Source organism: Nothobranchius furzeri, chromosome 3 (genome assembly GCF_043380555.1).
Source record: "Nothobranchius furzeri strain GRZ-AD chromosome 3, NfurGRZ-RIMD1, whole genome shotgun sequence".
NCBI lineage: Eukaryota > Metazoa > Chordata > Actinopteri > Cyprinodontiformes > Nothobranchiidae > Nothobranchius > Nothobranchius furzeri.
In genome coordinates this window covers 56,828,386-56,838,937 of record NC_091743.1, presented here as the reverse complement: position 1 = coordinate 56,838,937, position 10,552 = coordinate 56,828,386, and the positions used below count along the sequence as shown (strand labels likewise).

At 43.6% G+C, this 10,552-nt stretch overlaps 1 protein-coding gene and 1 long non-coding RNA gene across 3 annotated transcripts; one reads left to right on the top strand and one right to left on the bottom strand.

Annotated features, from left to right (window-relative positions):
* The first annotated feature begins 232 nt into the window (after window positions 1-232).
* LOC139068988 (uncharacterized) lies at window positions 233-1,355 on the top strand. The gene is made up of 2 exons (XR_011520219.1): window positions 233-463; window positions 1,172-1,355. It is a non-coding gene; the product is annotated as an uncharacterized lncRNA (long non-coding RNA).
* A 262-nt stretch (window positions 1,356-1,617) lies between these two features.
* On the bottom strand, window positions 1,618-2,771 carry LOC139068987 (spectrin alpha chain, non-erythrocytic 1-like). 2 transcript variants are annotated; one of them, XM_070549897.1, is made up of 4 exons: window positions 2,517-2,771; window positions 2,302-2,406; window positions 2,194-2,226; window positions 1,618-1,864 (listed from the first exon to the last, which is right to left on the bottom strand). In XM_070549897.1, the coding sequence occupies exons 1-4, from the start codon at window positions 2,580-2,582 to the stop codon at window positions 1,787-1,789; spliced, it is 282 nt and encodes a 93-aa protein (XP_070405998.1). In that variant the 5' UTR covers window positions 2,583-2,771; the 3' UTR covers window positions 1,618-1,786. The 2 variants fall into 2 exon arrangements, 1 of the variants encoding a protein (XP_070405998.1); XR_011520218.1 differs by lacking the exon at window positions 1,618-1,864 and adding an exon at window positions 2,073-2,109 and having other exon boundaries at window positions 2,517-2,687.
* Window positions 2,772-10,552: the final 7,781 nt, after the last annotated feature.

The window sequence follows — 10,552 nt, the reverse complement described above, 5'->3', positions numbered from 1 at the left end:
TTTAGCCTCTGCTTCCACTTCAGATCAATCTCTCTGGGCTCCTTTGATCGGTTCCATCCATAGACTGTACATATACTGGACAATTCGATTCCATAGGCTTCAATAACACGTTATCTGTCCATAATGGGAGGTGTCCACCACCGCCATTTTGACCGTGTCACAGGTTCCGTCCAGCCCAGACAATTCCATAAAAGGGAAGAGAGGAGGCGCTGAGGGTGTGGCTGTAAGGCTGGGCTCGAGTGACGACACCCAGGCGAACTAGCTACGAGCTAACCTGAAGCTAACCCTGGCTAACCCAAAGCTAAAGCGGAGGTGGGAGCCGAGCTAACGGATGTAGCCACCTAGCTTCAACCCAACCGGAGCTAACTGGAACACCCATCGACCTGAACCTCACACGGAGTTTAGGTGGAGGTTTTCTGCGCCTGTTCGTGAGAAGTACCTGTATTAAAAAAGTTTTAAATCGGTAAGTTTATAATTTATTTCCGTAATGAATACATTTTGCTTTGAGCAAGTTTTCAGTACAGTTTTTTTCGGCGCTATCACTCCTGAGTCGCACCAGCCATTAAATGTATCATGAAGAAGAGAAAATATATTTAAGTCGTATTTTGGGGGGACATTTTATTATCTTTCTTACAAAATCCGAGACCAAGCGTTTAACATTGCAACACAAGCACCGGTAACCATAACAGAATGAACAGCCAGCAGAGGAGAGGATGGCGGTGTTTCAAACCCTCCCGGCCGGCGTGTAGAGCTCATTCCTGGGCTGGAGCCGGCCCTCAGCACCCCGCCACAGGCTCTAACAGATGCTGGCGGTGTTTCATATATTTCCAAAACGTAATACTTGTTTGTATCTTGTACAGCCAACTAGTCTTTATTCTGGACTCAGTACAATTTACCAAAAGTAAAGAGACATTATACAGATGAAGTAAGCACAAGATAACTTACTGGAAGACACAGAGTTATCATCAGAACCAGAACAAGAGCCTGATAACAGTCATGTGAAAATAACAGTTAAAAAGTATGTATGTATAATAGAAATAAAAATATATTAGAATTAGTGTAACTCACTGTGATCCAAACAATAAATCAGCCATAGCTGATTAGTAAATATGACATGAGGTTTGGGAGTTTTTAAGTTTCATTCTTTTATTAAATTTTTTTTCCTCCATAGCCATTTGGATCATTGGGGACAGCTGAGTGAGGCGTGGTGCCCAGAGAGCTGCAGAGACAACCTTGGCCTCCCTGACGTCTGTGTCTCCTGGTTCGGTTGGGGCGGACCATCGACATACATACATGTGCCGACACTGTGCCCTGTTTTATAAAATGTAGTGTTAAAAATAAATGTTTTTGCTCAATTACTGGAATTTCTTTGGTTAAGACAAAAGTGAGGAATAATCATTTACAAGTTATTTGTACAACAGGCCCATTTTAAATCCCAACAGTTTCTTAGCAGACAATAGAAATGTGTTCTTTACTAACTTTACTTGGTTTGAAAATCTTACTAAAATAAACTTGAGTGCCGTATTGCAAAACCCAATCATACTTGTTATGTAAACATTAGCTTTGAAGATATTTTTTACAGATATATATTTGTGTGCAACAAAAACCAAACTTAAATAATTTGTCATTCTTTATTGAAAAACAACAAAATACAGGTATACAGAAGTGTGGGAAAATGATAATGTGAAAGTATTGCACTATAAATGAAGTGAGATGAGATGAAGGTGAGATGAAGGTGGACGCCAGCGGGCTGGACGCCGGACGAGGAAACCTGGAGACGGATCGCTCAGACAGGAAGGGAAGAGCTTCCTCTTACCTTGATGGAATTAAAGTTAGCCGTCGTCTGAACGCCCAACCGTACGGTCTGAGGTCAAAGGTCACAGGAAACACACACCAGTCAGCAGTCATACAGATGCATAAAGATAACTGTAGCCATGGCAACCAGCTGACATGTCCCCACTTTCACCAGCACCTGGTGCCTGCCGGGTCACCTGAATTCCTGTGTGATGTCAGCACGGTCGGCCGTGACTGCTGCCATCAGAGGTGACCTCTGATCAGCTGAATGAACTCACCTTCTAGGGTGACGCCGTGTTAAGAGTCGGCTTCGTCCTGTAAACAAACAAACAAACAAACAAACGAGTGGTAACATAAACACCACGTCTGGTTCTGGTTGAGGCGGAGGACAACATGCACCTTTCCAGGAGCAGAACCCAGATGTTCTTGTTGCTACAAACAGAGACGAGCAGAGTTAACAAACCAGGAAGTGAGAGGGACCAGCTGCTGCAGACAGGTGACGCTCACCTGAGCCTGAACCATAGGAGCCTCCTCAGCCATCAGACCTTCTGACTCCAGTTCAGATGCCACCTTGTTGATGTCCCTCAGGCGGGACTCGTTGGCCTTCAGGTCCTGCAGGACAAAAGCACCTGCTGATTATCTTGTTGCGTTCGGGTTAACAGGTCTGGTGCTAGAACGTGGTGGATAAGAATGTTCTGACGGGCCGAGGGTTCTGAACTCACCCTGCAGGACTGGGCCTGCTCCTTCAGGGCCTGGATGCTGCTGCCATAAGCCGACAGGTCCGACATCAGGGCCTCGTGCTTCTTCAGGAGAGCCTGTGGAGCAGAACATCAGAACCTTCAGCTCGTCTGACACAAGTGGAGCTTTCTCGCAGCGATGGTCCAATCGGATCCGCCACTGTAAAACAAACCCTGCTCAGTTCACCGCAGACGCAGCTCTGCGGGTGTTTAGTGGAAAAGCGTGAGCCTTCTGCCGGCTGCCACGTGTCATGGCTGCTCTGCAGCAGGAACACACATCACAGCTTGTAAACCGTTTGAAATAAGAGCGCCGGGAACACGTTTGTCATCACTTCCTGTGCGAGGCCAGCACTTCTACCCCTAACCCATGAGACCAGTTTAACCCAGGGGTTTCTTTCTTCTACAATCTGCTCTTTAACTGTATTATTTCCTGCTATTTCAGCTGTTAACTTTATTTTTTCTCCAAGTGTTTTTCTCCCCAGAAGAAGCTACAACGATGTTCTGCTGAGCTGTGGTGGCCTCATGGAGGGGGCCATCGGCTAGCACACTGCTGCTAACCACTTAAACATTCTCCCTCTCCTGATAGTAACATTTTACTTTCTTTGATGTTGGATGTGCTAATACTAGTTTACCCGTTTAATTATAGATTCACTAGGATAAATACAATAAAGTTTATCTCTTGCCAAATAGAATATTTACTGTGGCGAGCCCGTGAAGAGGTGTAGGAGAATGCGACAAATTTGTCTGTTAAAAAGTCTGTTATGTACAAAAAACACAATATCATTACACTATTTTGGACCGATACATGACGGTCAGGTCCAGCTTGGGGAGAAAATATGACACGTCTTTCAGGATGGACTTCATCTTTGGTAGCTGGCAAAGCCGGGAAAAGCAGGATCTAACCACCTGGCTAATGTGGGAGTCCATCCGCATCTCTGGGTCCAAAACCACCCCCAGGTTAGTGATGGTTGGCTTCACTAAGCTGCAAAAACAGGGTTGCAGGACAGGACTAACTGCAGTGGGAGAGGGAGGAACAAATATTCCAGTTATAAATATTAAATATTTGAACAAATAAATATTTGTTAAAAGGAAGAAACTGATGATGACTTTAAGATTAGAGGAATGTTCTAGAACGGGTCTGGAACCAACGATGGCCCTTTGTATCAAATTTGGATTAAAAAAATAGCTCATGATTTTATTTATGGATGGAATAAAAATACAGGTTGTAAGCATCTTCTCAGTATCTTCATGTTGCACGACTTTCCACAGCAGAAGGACACAAAAACTGCCAGAATTATGATTAGAAAGATTTACGTTTTAATCTCAGAATCCCAACTTTTCCCAGAATCTTCACATTATTCTATGAATTCAGAGAAAATATACATTTTTCAGAGGTGTCGCTCCCCTGTTGTGGATATTTCTCAAAATTCAACCATTTTTTCTTTTCAAAAGCTTTAGTAAGAGTTTGGACTCTAAACAAGTTTTACTTTGCAGACTGCTTGTCTACACCTTCATCAGATCTGCTCATAATAAAACATTTGGGTTATATTTAATGCCCAGGAAGATGCTCTTCCTGGGCATTAAGTTATCAAAAACAGATAAAAGTATTTTTTACCATAATTTTAACTGCTATCAGCTGATAAAAATAATAAAAAACAGCCTGATCATTAAAGGGGTGTAAGTGAAACCGCGCGGATCACACAAACCATCATGCTGTCTATATGACTTTGAAAATATATAGTTTAATTACAGTTTGATTTATTTGACATCTGTATAATGTTTATTATTTTGTTTTTTCCCCCTAAATGCCTAACGTTTTAGTTTTACATGAATATTAGTCATTCATCACAATACATAAAGTTACACATTTTAAATTTTAATAGGGGAAGACTGCAGGAGGGAGCGGTAAAATACAGAAATCCCCAGCAAAAACAAGAAACTTTACGAGTCTGATGAAACCCGCTGGAGTTCCTTCAGCAGGCCTGGTGGCAGCTACAACGGCCCAGTGGCTGTGCTTGGTCAATGTTATCGAGCTCAGTCCGGCTCGGCCGTGAACGAGCCGAGGCGACATCCTGCTCTGCTTAAGAAGAGGTGTTATTTTCCGCTTCAGAAGAAGCGTCTGTGTTTTACGCTTTCTCAGAGACATGTCACGTTGCTAAGTTGTTAGCGCCGCGCGCTAACACGTCAATAGTGCAGCATAGCCTGCTGGAGGTTTTAAGGGTTCAGATGAAAACACCCTACCACTCAGGCTGCTTACACATCGATATTAAGTTGTCGCTGTTGCGCTCACGCCGTAATACAGTATTAGATGCGGTTAAAGTCAGACATGAAAAACTCCACGAGCGGTCAGACCGCGCAGCAGCTAGGCGCAGCAAGTAGGCGCCGGATCGGTCAGGCTGCCCGGCCTGACCGCTGGGGATTACCGGATGGAAGAATGGACACAGAAGTCTCCCTCTTAGCGCTCCGTCATATTTCAACCCATTTTTATCTTAAATGCACTGGGTTTTACCCTATTACCCATCTAAATATGCCCTATTAATTATTTTACCGTATTTTACATTTAAATTTCATGGTTAAACAGTACATGCTACATGTTAAACTGATAGTTAGCTAGCTACTTCGGTAAACTCAGCTAGTTTAAAGGTGGCAGTGACATAAAATACGAATATAGATTTTAACTTACCGAAAAAAATGAAGTGGAGACTCCTTGGACGCTCTATTAGTGCAATTAATACCACTGCAAGTCATTTTGTCCAACAATTGCACCAATAATATCCAAAGAAGAATACACAAACACAGAGACTCAAAATGCCGGAGCAGTTTCCAAGCCAGACCGAGGCTGTACTGAGGCCTTTCCACGGAGCTAGCTCTGTGGTCACGTGGGTCTGAGGCGGCGGTCACGTGTGTCGGATGCTCATTAATTATACAGAATTTTAGGCTTTCAATACACTTAAACAGAAGAGTGAGAAAAAAATTCACCCCCCTCAGAGTTGTCATGAGTATAAACTAGATAATTTAGACAAAAAACATGTTTTGGCACCAGGCTGTAAACATGTTTATTTCTGCTGTGAAATCGGCATTTTTAACATGGGAGTCAATGAGGATTTGCTCGCTTCTGGCACCAGCCCCCAGCGGATGAGGGTGGAACTGCAATTTTTCTTACTTCCGGGATGGGACCATTTTCTGAGCGGCATTGTGGGGGCTTGGTTCCATCACATAGCGATGACAGGGGACCATTGATATTGTCCTGCGGGATGATGTGGGTGAGGGGGTGGAGGGTCTGAGTTTGGAGTATCCGGATGTTCCCTGGAGGTGGGTTCACTGGGGGTGTCTGGGACTGGGGGGCTGCTGCCTCCCTCTGGAGGTGCTTGGGTTGCCTCGGGGGGTGGACTACTGGCTGTTGTGAGTGGGGCCCCGTGGGGGTCTTGGTGGAGGCCATGGGTCACTGCCTGGCAGCTGCATTGCCCCTGGGTGGGTCTGGTTGGGGGCCCGGGGGCCCGGGGTGTTGGGGTGGCCGGCCCCGTGTGGGGATCTGGGCGGGGCCTTGGGAGTCGGGTCCTGACATGTATGTTGCCAGGAAGAAGGCAAGAACATGCAGCAGTGCCTGGTCCAGTTTCAGGGGCCTCGGGTAGACCTTGGCTTCTCTGCTGTCCCATCACGGGGAGGGGGATGCCCAGGAGGGGGAGGACCCAACCTTACCTGGATGTCCTATGTCTTATATATTCTGGAAGTTGTGCAAATGCAGGGATGGGAGTAGATATTCTGCTGGGGTGGGGCTGGGTTGGTGCCCTCGGACACCTTGAGGCTCTGTGATGCTGCTGCTTTGGGCCCAGGCAAGATGGGCTGAGGTCTTGTTATGGAAACATTTATGTTTATTAATTCTTGATCATGGACTCAACCAACTGAATGTAATATGTACTGCTCTATGCCTCTCTGCATGCTCACACACACACACACACACACACACACACACACATTCTTGTATTCATACACACTGACTCTCCCTCTCTCACACAATGACCTCACTCACCCTTTCTTATCTTCCTCTCTATAAATAAAGTCTGTGAACAGATGTTCGGGGCATTTGCTTCGGCATCTTGCCACAGTTATAACTATTAAAAAATAATTAAATAAATCAAATAACTCACAAAATACATTTTGAGTAAATATGGATGAAAGTGTATACCCAGGAAATGTGGAAAGGATCTGAAATTACCAGAGAAGTGATGGAAAACATGATTTTGGTGACCGCTGACGTGTCACAAACGTAGTATGCCTGCGAGGAAGTACAAAGCAGTGGAGGGAAATAAAGGGTTGAAACTGTGAGCAGAGAGGAGGCAAGGTCTGCCTGAAAATCAAAACATCTGCAGCTGTGCTCTGAGCTAATAAGGTCTTATCAACTGAGGCCTGAAGGTTATATCTAGAAAATGAAAATGGAAAATATGATTTGAACGGCATCTCAAAATTGTAATTTACTTATATGTTTTGCTATTAAGCACAGCTGTACCTTATTGCATTTGAGACCTTCTATGTGGATTTCAGTAAGTCCAGTCAACATACTTCATGTCCAAAATGCACGCTGTCCACCGAGTTGAACATGTAATAAATTATTTGCATATTATTAGGTGTTACAAACAATATTTGTTGAAATTTGTTTCATTCACACACAAAAATGAATGAGAATAATTGTTAAATGATTGAGGTTGAAGGTTTCATAATTTGTGCATCAAAGGGATGGACACCCAAATATTTAATTTCTGGTATCTGGTGATTAAAATAATTTGAACTATAAACTGTGTCACTTTTAGTGGCTGAAAGGGAAAGGGTTTTAGTGAAATCCCTCAATTTGAGACATTAACTGTCTGTCAGTACTTGGTAGTAAAATAAGTGCCCAAATAAAGAAAGAAAACGGATGGATGGAAAGAACATAAGCACAGAGATTAGAGCCCTGCACTGAAGCCCTAGGCCCTCGTGTCGGCCCGGCCCTCGGGCCATGCTTCGGGCCAACGACTGTGTAATTACCTTGGACACGGGCCGGGCGCCTTTATTTTTAATCGAATTCATTAAAAAAATGAAAAACTTAAGTAGTAGAGCCCTGCGCGGGACTGTTTTCTTCATCCCGCTCCTGCCCGCTCCCGCTGAATTTCTGACCATTACCGCCCGCAACCACAACGTGCATGTCTACTCCCGCCCGCAACCGCAAAACTCAGAGAAATTATTACCTCACAATAAAAGAGATGTATTGAGTTTGCGTCCTCAACATGTCAATTTTTAGACTATACCAGGGCTCGGCAACCCGCGGGCTCTTCCATCCATCTGATGCGGCTCTCTGTGCTTGCAAAATAATGAATGGATATTTAAATAAAATGCTTTATATTTTACTGAATTAATTTTATATCTGTAAGTCAATTCTATGTAAAGATTGTCTGTGTAAACCTGAACAGGCCCAACCCAGTCTTACTGTGAGACTGGGTTGACGCGTCACTCTTGTGCGTAATCATATGCGCTTTCTGAGCTGAAGAGGATGTGAGATTCTGGGCTTCTCCTCAGACGGCTCCTGGATGTGTCGCCACATTGGAGACAGGAACAAGCACTATTCAGCCAATAATCAGGGAACATTTTCTAAGTGACAAGTCTCTCTGAGCGACAGGGTTTGGAAAACACTCGCTTCAGTGGGAGGAACCTTCCCGCATGCGCTCTGGTTCTGCAACGCGCTCCAAGTCAATCTTCAGCTCGCTGTGCACATATGCGCTGACAGCGAGCTGCGCTGAGCAGTGTCCAGCTCAGATGTTCAGATGGAAATCTTTTCTTGGGTGATTTAGCTACATCTGCGATGTGCGTAACGAATAAAATGTCAGTTCGTCTGCATGCGTCGGGGTAATTCTTTCTATTCTTTCTCCATCAAAATAAACCGTCAAATACAGGAACTATCCGGTCCACACAACACAAGCCCTGCTTTTGACTGTTTTGTTTTCTTGTGAAAATTGTTGGAAAGAGATAAAATTTAACTTGATTACCACCAGAGCCTGTGCCGTTATCTCTGTGACGGTAAATGAGGGAAAAACAAATTGATCGGATCCTGCACGTCTTTTAACACATTGGTCAGGATTGACGCACTTTGTTTTCATTTAGTTGATTAAAAAAAAGTCGGGCTCGGGCTCGGGTCGGGGCCAGAGAATCCTGAAAACCTTTTCGGACCGGGTCGGGCTGGGGCTCCACCCCCTCGGGCCGGGCCGGGCCAGACACGGGCTCAGATTTTAGGCCCGTGCAGGGCTCTAACAGAGATACCCCTGCACCCAACCACACCTGCCCCTTGTGCAGCATGGACTGCCACTCCCTCATTGGACTCACCAGTCACAGACGACGATGTTCAAGCCGTACCACCACGAGTTCCTAGGGCACAATTTCCAAAGTCAGCAATGACTAAAGGAGGCTAATGATGATGATGATGATAAATTTAGGACTAAATGTGCACAAAATCACATCCCATAACTAAAATTAACATTAATCATGATATATTGACCATGATGGATAGAAACAGTATTATCCTCATCTTCATTCTTTTGAATAGATCAGCTGTTAAAATCAGTTTTGTCTGAGCAAGTTTTCCCTTTTGTTTCTAAATGATTAAGCACCAGTTATGATCCGACACCCGTCGTTCTAGAGCAGATTACCTCGGTTTAGAAGATTGTTAACTTTTTAGCTGCACAGCTAGTTTAAGAGAGAAAAAAGGACTGGAAGTGAGTGAGCAAACAGTTTTACAATGCATCAGCATTCAAAATGTTTTTGAATATTAAAATGGCAAACTATTCCATGACTGATTAGTTTTACTCTTAATTTGCCTCTTGGATATTAACAGACATTTTGATACATTTAAATTCTAGTTGTGAGGTCTAGATTTCATTAATTGTACAAAAATAAATCAATGCAATTTAGTGTATATCTTGCTGGAAGAGGCTCCTCCGTATATCAAGCCATCAGCTATTTTTCACTTGGTAATTTCCTCCTCGGCAGCGATAATTAGAGGAAAAGCACTACTGAGAGAAGAAAGAGAGCCGTGGCCAGAGAAGGAGGAAAGGGAGTCTAAATGTCATCTCATGCGGTTTAGCCATCGCGTGATCACATCTCACATCAAGAAGAAAATACACACACACACACAACGTTGTTGACACGAGAATGTGTGCAGAGGGCATGCTGGGAAGCGAATCTGTAAATATAATAAACCTTTCACTAAAAAGGGGTTATTTAACTTTTAAGAAAATATTCTGTGGACTGACAAGACAAAAGGGAAAACTTTTTGGACACTGCCCTTAATTAAAAAGAGCACCACAAGAACAGTCAAGCATGGTGGTAGAAGTGTGATGGTCTGGGGCTGGTTTGCTGCTTCAGGAGCTGGACGACTGTTTGTACTTGTTGGAACCAGAAGCAGAACATCTGACATTTGCCCTTAAACAAACCACTCATGCTGGAACACCTTCTAATATGGCAGAAATAAAACAATTAGGATGTTTGAGAGTCATCACCAGCTATTACAAATGCTTGGTTGCTGTTGTTGCTGCCAAGGATGCTGTAACCAGTTATTAGGTTTAGGGGTTTACTTTGGATACTCTAATAAAAGAAACCATTGTTCAAAACCTGCTTTTTTTATTCACTCATCTTATTTTTGTCTGGTGACAAAATAACTTTTCTGCTCTGAAACACTGAAGAGCAACGAAAAAGTAAAAACAGAAGAAATCTGTAAGGAAGCAAAGATGAAAAGTGGCAAAAAAGTTGCAAGTGGAAAAAACAAAAGTTAGATTGTTAGAAAAAAAAGCACAACATATTGTACGTAAATCAAAATGAAGCATGAGTTTATTATTAATGGATGACATCACAACAACCTTGCAGAGGCATAAAAAGGATGTAACCATGACCAATAAGAGGCACTAAACAACTATAAAACGATGCTAAATGACCCTTAGGAGGCATAAAAAGAACAGATGTGGACAAGTTGCTGTGATGAAGGTGATGGGATAGACTGA